This window comes from Andrena cerasifolii, chromosome 15, assembly GCF_050908995.1.
Source record: "Andrena cerasifolii isolate SP2316 chromosome 15, iyAndCera1_principal, whole genome shotgun sequence".
NCBI lineage: Eukaryota > Metazoa > Arthropoda > Insecta > Hymenoptera > Andrenidae > Andrena > Andrena cerasifolii.
The window spans coordinates 6,465,738-6,478,021 of record NC_135132.1 but is presented as its reverse complement, the minus strand read 5'-3'; the positions used below and the strand labels follow the sequence as shown (position 1 = coordinate 6,478,021).

Here is a 12,284-nt window from a genome sequence, read left to right as displayed (position 1 = left end):
TTTTGTTTTTGTTTTTTATTTTTCTTTAACGTGATTTATGTATATTTTCGATACTTTGAGAAAGAATGACACTATTTTATGATTAAGTTCCTAGACCATAAACTTTTTTTCATCTAGATTGGAGTTTTCCCATGTAATTCAATCGTATTGATAAGAAGAAGCATGCAATTGAAAAATAAATATGAATATTAAAAGGGAAAAAGATGTATCTAATTGTAAGTAGTATACAGCATTCTGCGTGTCTATTTGAATATTCCCGCGAAGTTTAGTCCTCCAGAGAAGTGACAGAATGCCCTATTCTAGGGACTTTTACCTTGACTAGGGAAAAATGATTAATTAGGTTAAATAACCTGTCTATTTTTTCAAATATTAAAAGAAATCACTCAAAATGTCATATCTCAGCAAGTTCTCTTCTGCAAACAATACAACAATCACTTTCAATCAAATCAAACTCCCCTGGTCCATCGAACTTAAAGACACGAATAATAAGAAACGCTTAAACAAACCACCAAAACTTCGCATACCCAACTTTTTTCCCACAAAATATTCAATCCTCAAACCATACAAACTTGAACCACGCAAAAGAAACTATCCTATTTCACACAAAACATAGACATTCAGAAATCAACATTCAAACTTTCCCGCGCTCCTCGAGCCTCGGACAACTGCATCGAGAAAATGGCCTCCTTCTAGGGACCATCTCCGGAATCCCCAATAACCTCTTCGACTCTCCAAAAACACCCCTCTCCACCGCCGAATTTCTCCAATAAAGCAAAAAGAATCCCCCCAAACCTGCCATCCACCGATCCAACAACAAACGTCGCCGTAAAAAAATCTGTTCGCTTCGAATCGCGATCGATACGCGGAGCGTGCAAGATGGCGCCATGTATTCGAAGCGAGCGTTCAGCTGCATCCCGTGCATGGTCTGTGGCAGTAGCAAACAGTAGCAAAACAGAGTCTGGATCGGCTAGGTGGGTTTTTTTCTTCGCGTCCCCAGGGCTCGCGTGAAATCCTCCGAAAGTGCGACGAGAGATTAGGAGAAAGGAAAGAGAAGCGAGCAATCGACGGGAAAATGCAACGATCGCCCCGCGCGCCAGGCTACCCGCTGGACAGCCGTGGATGGGAGTGCAGCGACTGGTCGCCCGCGTTTTAGGTTAAACGAGCCCAGCCGATGCGTTCTCGGGCGCGTAACAATGCGCTGTGTGAGAAATTCGTACGGTGAAAGTCCCTCGAGCTCCGTGCAACTGGAACTCCGGCGCGAAGGTTGTCGCGACACGCTGGCTTCCCCGTTCGCGCGCCTCTGCTGAGCTCCCCTCGCTTTTCCGTCACCCCGTGGACGCAGTTCTGCGCCTTCTGCAGACTATCGTACCAGCGTGCATCGTGTGCCCTGCAAGCGACAGTACAGAAGGGGGGAAAAGGGAGGAAAAGGAAGATGCAGAGGCTCGAATGGCGATGATTCCGCTCGAATTTCGTCGCGCCGAACCTCGGATAGAGTTTCTCGACGCCGAGCGCTCCCATCGGGCGACAAACAGCCTCCCGCAGGCAGAATGGAAACGTAACTGGCTCCTCGAGTGTGCTTCGCCCGTTGAAAGGTAACGTCCCCTTGGCGGCTGGGTCGCTTCTCGTCCGGCTTCGACGTTGGATGCTCCGTTCCGTGGGCAAGTCGATGGTTTCTGGCCGTCTGACAGGATGCTCGTTCGGCAATTGACGCGTGACGCGCGATGCTTTCTTCGTGATCGATGTGCGAAGCCTTTCGGTGTTGACGACGAGCGGACGCCGTGTGCGGATTGACAGCGGTCACGTTTGTTGACCGTGTGGTCCGGACGCCCATGGGCGTTCCACGCACGGGCCGCGCAGGTGATAGTGCTTGTATACGTTCGCAACACCGAAAGGTTTAATTAAGCGATTGTATTCGAATTAATACTCTGACTTTCGTTTACAAATTTCTTTGTTTAGAATTTTCATTTTCTATATTTCTCGTGTTTTCTTTTCTTCTAATTGTTTGAAGAGCATGGATTTTTGACTGTTGTTGTTGAAAGGGTGGAATAAATGTTATGAAAATTCTTTTTCAATCCTGCATTAAAGCGAAGAAGGAGTCACTGGGTGGTTGAGTGGTGTGAGCGCAATTTATTGCCCGGCTTTTTCTGCACGCACAAAGCAATGCATGGCATGGTATGTGCCAGCAGTACTTCTCCTCATGGTTGAACATTATTTCATTTCCTGTTCAGGGGGAGACAGGGCCGTACGATAAATACCAGATTTGTATCTTTCTGCACACCCACGCCGTGCTTTGACATTATTTTCTTTCATGCCTGATAACAGCCCACAGAAACTGAAGAGACCAAAATTTATAATACATTAATCAGCACCCTTGTAATATTATTTTGAATGCATGCGCAATGTTTTTGTAACTGTCCTTGGAAAACTAATATTTCTCATGTAAATGTGCTCTAATAACGGTCCGTAATTGAAATAAATATATTTTATATTCCCAAGCTGTGTATTTATTTACTCCGTTCTATAGAAAGTGATTTTGAGGAAGAGGATTTCCCTGCATTGCGCCTGAGCGAAAGTAATTGCATGAAACAAACATTATGACGCCTGATTCGCACCTGGCATCATTCACCTTATCGCTTCTAATGGTATTCTTCTTCCAGGATACTAGAATAAATGAACATGGCTGACGATGAGGGCACCGAGTGGCTGCAAGAACTGCTGCACGATGTTCAGCTTTCTCAGTTTTTCACGAGAATACGGGACGACCTACAGGTCACTAGATTGCACCACTTTGACTATGTACAATCGGAAGATCTCGAGAAAATTGGTTTAGGAAAACCAGGGATTAGGCGGCTGTTGGACGCTGTTAAGAAGAAGAGGAATACCCAATGGAAGAAGAGCCTGATCACGAAAATTCGGCCTGGTAGTAGCACGAAAAGTAACAAGAGATCTTCCCAGCCAGTGGAAGGTTCATCGGTGCTGACATGCCTGATCCAAGACAAGGATGTCACGTTATCGACGAAATTAGGTGACGGTAGCTTCGGTGTCGTCAGACGCGGAGAATGGACGTCCCCGTCCGGAAGAACCTTGCCAGTCGCTGTGAAAGTGCTCAAAGCCGATGCTCTGACGCAGCCGAGCGTTATAGAAGACTTCGTCTCGGAAGTCCAAGCGATGCATATTCTGGATCATCACAACCTTATCAGGTACGCACTGTAGCAAAAGTAGCGCGGATTTCAAGCTTATTACTGTATCCACGATTTTTTTTTATAGATTATACGGTGTCGTGCTATCGCAGCCGATGATGATGGTGACAGAGCTCGCACCTCTCGGGGCCTTGTTGGACTACCTGCGGCAGCAGTGTGGTCGTATTTCAGTATTAACCCTCTGCAACTATGCTTTGCAAGTCGCCACAGGGATGGCGTACTTGGAGGCGAAACGTTTCCTCCACCGTGACCTGGCCTGCAGGAACGTGCTGCTGAGCACGGTGGACAAAGTGAAGATAGGCGATTTCGGGCTAATGAGGGCGCTGCCTCAGCAGGAGGACTGCTACGTTATGACAGAGCACAAAAAGGTACCGTTCCCCTGGTGTGCCCCCGAATCGCTGAAGGCACGCCAGTTCAGCCACGCATCCGACGTTTGGATGTTTGGGGTGACGTTGTGGGAGATGCTGACGTTCGGCGAGGAGCCGTGGGTGGGTCTGAACGGGTCAGAAATTCTGAGAAAGATCGACAGAGAAGGAGAGCGATTGCACGAGCCAGAAGCAACGCCGCCAGTCATGTACCAACTGTTGTTGCGTTGCTGGTCAGGGGAACCTTCAGAGAGACCCAGTTTCGCTGATCTACGCACGTCCCTGACCGGGATGGTGCCCACAGTGATGAAGGCAGTGAGTCACTTCGAAGAGGCCGACAAAATGAGTATTGAGCAGGGCGATCAGATAGTTATTCTGGACGGACGGCCTGAGAATTACTGGTGGAAGGGTCAGAACCAACGGACCTTTCAAATAGGGCCATTCCCACGCTGCTTGGTCGACCCCATGCGGCGCAAACAGCCGGAGGACATAAGTAAGCCTCTGGAGAATTCCTTTATCCACACTGGCCACGGTGCACCCTTTGGGAAAAGCTGGGGTAGTCCTATTTACATCGATGATGTATACCTGCGAAACCCTATGGAGCCCCCTGATGTGGTGGGGGTTGCAACCGCTCCGGACAGCCACCTGAAGAAGAAATTCTTTTGTGGCACGCCTCGATCGCGGAAGCAGTTCAATTACACGAAACTTCAGAACGACATTCGAGCTAGTCCCATAAAATCGACGAACACGTCTGCTCCTAGCAGCAGTCAAGAGGGTAGCCTGATAGACCTGTCCCCCGAGGAGATGGTGAACACGAACGCCACCGAGCCTGAGGCTGCCTGTCGACGAGTAGTCAATATTCTCGACGAGCCTATAGACGACATGGAGAGGCAACAGCAGACGACCTGGCAAGACGACGATCCCAGGACCTACGCCAATTTCCCTGGGAACGTCGATCCAGCCTACTCTGACCCCTTTGACACGTCCTCGGTGTTCATGAAGCTCCCTCATTCGAGGTACTACAGTCAGGTCCCCTCTGACGTGAGCAGTCGATACTTTAAGACGCAGACGTATGGCAACGTGCAGAACCAGGACGCTGGCACCAGTCAAGACAGTACAAATTACTTCGCGGCCGAGCCTGGCGCAGACGTGAACCATTATTCCATAAATCTGACTAAGGAGAGTAGGAACGACAGTATTAATTTGAACGTGAACGTTGAAACGGAGGAGAGCAGTGTATACGCTCAGAATCACTACAGCGAAATCGACAAACCTAGTCCCCCCATGACGAATTGGTCCAACTGGCCGGAGGACCTGCAGAACGACACGCAGACTTACGTGAACGTCGCTAATCGAAGCGTACAGAACTCTGACGTGCCACCTCCGCCACCTGTCGCTCCTAATGAGAGCCCTCCGAAGCCAAAATCGAATCACGATCTTGCACAGAGCATGAACGAACTGACTGTCAACACACGCAACGTGTCCCCCAAGAAACTGGACTCAGCCTTCCTGGCAGAGCTGGAGAAGCACCTGGGGGAGAAGGAGGCGAGCAAAAACATGAACGCTACCCAAGAAAATCCCGGTTCCTCTGATCCTTACTCGTCAGTGAACAAGCTCCCAGAGAATACCATTCCTACGCTAAGACCGCCCCCTCAGTCCGCCAAGCCGAAATCACCTCAGACTGATCACAGATCCAGTAACCTCCCCAGCAAGGTGCAGAACTCCTGGCAGTCGAAGACTACGAACATACAGCAGCCTCGTACACAGCCAGAGCAGCGAGTCCTAGAGACCGCGACCGATCAAATGGTGTGCCAAATCTGGCAGCAGTCGCAGGCGTCTCAGCAGACCTCCTACCCCAACGAACCAAGCGCGAATCGCGCTCCCATGAATACTCAATCGAACCTGAACCTACTACAGATCGCACCAAGTAACCTCACCAGCCAGAGTAACGTCTCCAGGTCAACCTTTAATCACGCACAGAACTCATTACCCCTCAACCAAGCCACCCATTTCCAGAGCCCTACACTGCCAGCAACGGGCCATGGAATAACTCAGATACAGAACGACCTTCATCAAGCACACTCGAGCAACGTAGCCTCCAAGCCACCTAGTGCGTCGTTCTCGGAGCAGGTGTACGCAGAACTGAAGCAAACAGTGCCAAATCTCGATCAGCTGTCCCAGAACGAGTTCAACACGTTGTACAACAAGACCGTCCAGCAGAACATCCTCAGGAATTATTACGCTGCGAGCACATCCACTGCCCCCGACTCCAGCAATCTAAGTCATAGTCATTACCCGGAGGGGACTGCTGGTAGCGCACAGTACCGTGGCCAGGCGAGGAACTTCTCTGCGCAGGGCCACCCCTGCGACTTCAGCGCCCACTTGAAGCAGCCCCCTGTATATAATCCGCCTCCTCCAGCCTGGAGCCCGATGAAGTCTTTGCAAAACGGCCTGGTGCAAGGCCAGTGTCCAGTAATGAAGTCCAATTTAGCCGGTACCCTGGGGAACGGTCCCAATCTGTTGCAACCAGTGCACACGACCTTGCCTCAGGAGGGCACAATGATGCCACAGGCGTCTTCGTTGCGCCCCATGCCTCCTCAGATGAACGAAACTGTTGTTAATACTCAATTAGCCCCCTCCACGTCGGCGTACCCCTCTGGAGTGAGCCCCCCATTGACAGCCGCTTCTCAGCAGTTAGTTATGTCCCTCAACGACGAGTTTCGCGCAAACAAAGTGATGAAAGTGCAAAGGGAGGCGGCCGACGCATCACAGCAGGAAATACTGACTGCGCTGCAGGCCACAGGTTGGGACACCAATCAGGCTGCCAAGCAGATCCTGAAGGACAGGCAGGCTAAGATAGAGTCCCTTGTTAGGTGAGGTTCTTTGTGACGTTCTTATTCTCTATCTGGGTGCCTTGAATTCTTTGTTAAAAGAAGCTGTCTTAAATTTAACACTTGAGCTACGCGTGCTTGCGAATTGGAGTTAATCAGATTCTATGAATACTTAGTAAAAATTATTGGGAATTAATTCGTCGCTTGAAAATGAGATTGGAATAATTTCGATCGATTCGAATCGTGTTCCGTTCTGCTCTCTGGTTCAGCAAATTTATGTTTGAGGATACGAGATATTCAATTTTATGGGTGCTAATGAAGCTTAAGGTGAAGGTGTGAATATGTTTGAAATAGACTTGGGATGTTATGTAAGGAAATCAGACGTGGTGCAAGTTATGTAACCGAATGTTGCAATTTCAGATTGGGCTTGGCAGACAGACAGCACTGCGAGGGTGCTCTGAAGCAGACTGAATACGACGTAGACTTAGCGGCTTCCCTGTTATTAGATCAGGTCAGATGAAGACAGATTTAAGCAGGGCGTCACGATGTTGTTGGAGATGTAAAATAACTGTACCGATATACGTATAGGGATGTATTTATAATTGATAGCCATACACGCGTAAACGAAGCTACGGGCTGCGATCAAACGGTGTCCCCCTAAAAATATGTTTCTTTTAACTCGATGATAAGTATTTTTTATCCAAGTCGTTCCTTTAAAAATAAAAATAAAATAACGTAAACGTTCGAGCAAAAGACACTGATTTCTGTATCTTTTTTCAAACAGAAAATTTTAATTTTTTTCGTTTTTATTCTTGTTCTCTTTTTTTGTAAAATAATTTGACGCCTTGGGGAGCACTGAAGGGAAAAAGGTTCTCAAAGGATACGTTGCATTCCAGATGTGAAAAAAAGTGAATAGTCCCGCAAGCTTCCGTAGCAAATCGTCACGAATGTGTAGAAAATGAACGCTGCTTTTGCCTGCGTGTAACTGCGACATCGACGCGGAAAGATTTCAATGTGGGGGGGATTGGGGTGCAAATGATGCGAGATTTTTGAGAGATTGTGTAATTTTTTTAAGGATCGCATATTCTTTCATTGTGTCGGACGCATGCTTCTTGCAGAGTGAAAATCGAGATTTACTTTTGCCGTTTTATTCTGTACGATTATCGTTAGACAGTAATTCTTTAATTGGGTGGTTAGCGTTTTTTTGTGTGTGAAATTGAAAAAGTCTGCGTTTTTTGTATTTCGAGTTAGAAACTGTAGCTCCGTTTCTGTCTAAACAAGGAAAATTGACTTCCTTTTCTATTTGACATTGACAAATCTCAAACCCTTCTTTATTTCAGTTAGGAAAATTAGCACCCTCACCATTTTAAATTCGAAAATTTAGGTTCATCATTTAAAAATTGAAAATTGAGCTCTTTCGCAAATTCGGGTTCGAACATTTACCTCCTTTTAGATTTCAAAATGAAAAATGATCTCCTTTCCGATTTTAAATTGAAAAATTCAGTTCCTTTTTAATTTGAAATTGAACATTTATTTCCATTTCGATTTCAAATTAGAAAATTTAAGTTTTCTGTTTAAAATTGGAAAAATAGGTAGCTTCTTCTTTATTTCAAATCCGAACATTCAACTTTTACTTAGTTCAAATTAGAAATTTCTAATTAACCTCGTTTTTCAAATCGCATAACCGTTAGGAACTCAGTCTAGAAAAATATGTTTTCCTCATCTTACCCAGTTAAAGGATTCTACAATCTACTTACCCCTATGTTCATCTATGGTGCATGGTGACTGCACATCCATTCACTTCGATACCAAATTACTGCTTTCAACTTTCAAACGAACAAACCATCGCTTTAATTAACTTAGTCTTTTGATGAAACTTGAACAAACGAATCTGCAGGCCAGCTGAAGACAATATCTAGGGCATCCAACCGGAATGAGCATAATTTTTAAAAAATATTGAGTACCCACTGTAGATACAAGTACAGAAGCTTCTCCTCCTAAATGAAATTTAATTTCTCAACACACGCAATGAAGCATTCCATCTATCGATATACATTCACCTCTAGATTCGTTCTTCAAATTTTCATCATAACCTCGCTTACCAGTATTTGCAATCAACGCTTTGAACAGATCAAGTCTTCCTGAAACGATTCAGCGATAAAAGAAAGTAACGTTTTCAAATTCACTGCACACAAATGAAAGGCTCTACTGGCCGAGCAATTTTTCTATGCATTTACACGTAGTCGTTCGCCTATTGGCTGGAACCTGAAGCGCTCCGCATCGATAATTACCATCTATAATTAGCCCCGCGTGACCGGAAGTGAAAGGGGTCATCGAGTATTCGCCAAGTCCCATTTAACCCTCTGGAATCTTCATTGAAAGCGAGAACTCTTCTCTGTTTACGAGTCGAACGTGTCTCATGCATATTTATGACAGAATTCCTGTGAAAGTACACATGACTGAAGGAATTTTTAGCCATATTCTGTCTCGTGTTTTGTTATGGAATTTTTTGGGAAAGTGAATGCCAACACTACAACTCGAGGACTTCTCTTCACCCTTCTTACTTAATTCAAATTTCTCTCTCTTTTCACTTTTGAAATCTTCTATTGCTTGACCAACATGGAAGACAGCTTAGCAAAAATAAGTCCCAGAATACCAGTCACTTTCACCGTCCCAGAATCTCATTGATTCTACTTTGGTCCAGGCTTCGAAGCCTGAGGGCTTCAGGTTCAGCTGCCAGCGAAGGCAAGGCAAGTGTTTTTCCATTAAAAACTTGCTCTTGTTAAGCATAGCTGCACAGCTAATGCTGGAAGCCACTTCAGCTTTAAGTGCACGTGAGCTAAGCTAGTTCCAGGCTGGAACATGTCAACTCTCAGCTGCGCATGGCTTCAGGCAAGGGCTGTGCAGTGGCGATGCCACGAGAGTAAACACCCAGTTCTAGATAAAACGGCACAGCGAACAAAGGAAAGGGGATTGAAACGATTGAATTGCACAGAGGGAGAAAATTGCGTTGCGAGAAATATTGAATTTGTAACTGTGATATGCGTTACTAAAGGCTCTAGCAGTACTGTTCAGAGGCATAGGGAGGGACAGAGAAGCTTCCATCTCTTTGTGTCCGTGTTTTTAGGGATAGAACCACGTATAGATTGTATCCACGTAATACAAGGAGTGTACATAGGCGTCTAGCGACTGAATTAAGCTTGCGTTCTCGATTCTATTCTGTCCTTTATCACTTTCTGGCCAATTGCGTGGCCAATAGCGTTCAAGTGGGCGGCAATTGGAGTGTGCATGAGAGGTCCACAGTGACCGGTCCGCCTAACTGCCAATGTCAGACCACTAGGCGGACCTACAGCTGTGTTATGCAGAAAGGAAAGAGTGCTTGAGAAGCTGCTGTAAAGCTGGTTGAGTCTGGAACGTCTGTTGGAATGATGAAGTTGGGCTCTGTCGTGCAATTAGAAGACTATGGAAGATTGTTAGTTTATTGAAGTTAGGATGTGCACAATGGAGTCCAATGTTAAATATAAACTTGGAAAGTTTGGTTAGGAAAATTGAGGTTCTTTTGCTAAAATGTGACTCTACGATTGGAGTTTTATCACGCACAGAGTTGTTGGGACGTTGTATCCCTTCGTGGAGTGTTATGATACACTTGGAGATAAGCCCTTTTCGGACCTTGCTTCACAGATATATTTTAAGCTTCTGATTTGTAGAGTTGTTTTGAATTTTGAATGCATACTAACATATTTTAACCCTCTGAATACGAAGAACTCCTGCGTTCAGCCAGTGCACCTAGCACGCGCGGGATACGCCGATAGGCGTTCGCCGAGCATAGCCACCTAACGGGGCTGATGCACTTCCGCACACGGTGGACGCTTCAGCGTTCCAATCTTCGTTATCAAAGGGTTGATGTAATGGATTGAGCAATGGTCACGAGTCCTTTCTGTACAATGTCGACCATTCGGAATGGAAACAGGAGACACTAACTGTCAAGCATACACCAAGGCACCTATTTTTTCACGAATTATCAAAGACTCTATTTTTTAAGCAACTGTTTTGAGGGGAGGGGAGCGAAAATAAAGGAACAAGCATAGAGACAGTACGCAGTCAGTGATTCCTATCTCCAGTCCGCGCGGGTCCCTTGCTTAATCGATTCATTTGTTAGTTAAATAGAACAATATAATTAAACCGTGCAGCGTCCATGAAGAAAAAAAGCATCACACTATGCCGTTGCAAAACGCGGCACCGTGGCAAGAAAGACGGCGAGCTGAGTTCAGGTGGGATAGTCTGCGCTCCAATGCCTTGTGACGAGCGAAACGAAGCGAACAAAGCGATCTGCTCTCTATACTCCTAATTTATTCCCCCGGAAGTCAGACTATTTCTTCACCTCTCCCCTTATGTTCCAAGATGCGTATCGGGGCGACGGGTCACGTGTATTGTCTCGGTGGCCGTCGCCGGCCGAGGAAATGTTCGATATTCACAAATAAAACACACCTGTAGGTGACCAGACCATGGAGTTTCTTTCACTTCCCCAGGAGCATCCTTTCCCTGGCAGTGTTAATTCTCTGTGGCCAAATCGGGGTCCTCCTTTGCTCAATCAGGGACTATTTACATTGAACACATGAGTGGCAGTTGGGGAATGAAAAGAAGGAAAAGGATGGTGAATGTATGAACATCATAAAGAAGCATCATACAAGTTACAAAGCTGTCTCAGTACTATATACTTGGTTAAGAAGTATTGCTCCAAGTACTACAAATTCATTTGGTGAATACTTCTACAGTGTTTCACTAATGTTGAATATTGTATAAGTGTTCTTGAAGCAGATAACCCTGCGAAGTTAGACCACTGTGCAATTAGTAGTAGTTTGAGTAATATTCTTTAGCCTGCGTGACTTTTCTCTTCGTTCCTGAAAATTATCCCTCTGAATTGCTCCACCGACTGGTCCCTGTATTACAATAATCTCTGCGCTTGTCCCTAAAAGAATAACAAGCAGCTTAGGCGTAGTAGACTTAAGTAGAGTAAAAGTCTTCAAGCATCTGATCACACATGGACCAATCTGCACTCTATCATTTCAATTAATTTTGTTCAGAAGAATACTTTCAGTTGGTTTGAGATTGCTCTGACTCAGTCATTAATACCAATTCCATCTCAAGACTAGGAACCAATGTCTGAAGAAAGGAAGAAGTAGCACGAAACTAACTGTCAGAGTCTGGTAGTGTAATGCTATACAAGACTATTAGCGTTCACGGAGCGATTGATGAATCAGGGACAGATCAGATCAGGCTGTTGACTTTCACAGTGAGGTAGAAACGTCCACTTAGACCGCAGACTGTTAAGTTAACCTCATCTATGAAGAAACAGACAGAGATGGCGTAGGTATGTCTGATTGAACGCATTGTGCACAGAGATTGAAGAAAGTGCAGGACGATTCTGGCTTTCTATGCAGTTTCAGTTTTCAATAGAGCGAATCGCAGAGCCTCGTGAATATGCACGAGTGCAAACGGAAGGCAAAATCGATGGATTGGTGTTTTTATAAGAATCTGTAGCTGCGATTGGGTTTAAAACTCGTCTACGTGATATGTGAGGCGAAATAATATTGCCTTGATCATAGAGGACTGTTGGAGTGTTGTTTTAACCTCAGAATATTGGTCCGGGTTGTTTATTTGTGATTATCGAAACGATTCGTTGAGGTTAGTTGAATTCTTTTCGAATTTGGTCTCATTTTTGTATTCGTGATTATTTGTAGTGGAATGCAGTGATGTTCGAAGGATAGTTAGTTATTGTTTAATGACAATTGTGTCTTCTGTGCTGCGTAGAATGAGTGATACAATATATACGTTGAGCAAAGTTTACTAATGGTTACTATTAGTAAACTCGAGCTTCCTTCTGATCA

At 45.4% G+C, this 12,284-nt stretch overlaps 1 protein-coding gene across 1 annotated transcript; it reads left to right on the top strand.

Annotated features, from left to right (window-relative positions):
- The first annotated feature begins 897 nt into the window (after nt 1-897).
- On the top strand, nt 898-10,902 carry Ack (activated Cdc42 kinase). Its single transcript, XM_076828486.1, has 4 exons — nt 898-1,592; nt 2,658-3,200; nt 3,268-6,438; nt 6,817-10,902. Exons 2-4 carry the CDS (start codon nt 2,671-2,673, stop codon nt 6,914-6,916), a joined length of 3,801 nt encoding a protein of 1,266 aa, XP_076684601.1. The 5' UTR covers nt 898-1,592; nt 2,658-2,670; the 3' UTR covers nt 6,917-10,902.
- Nucleotides 10,903-12,284: the final 1,382 nt, after the last annotated feature.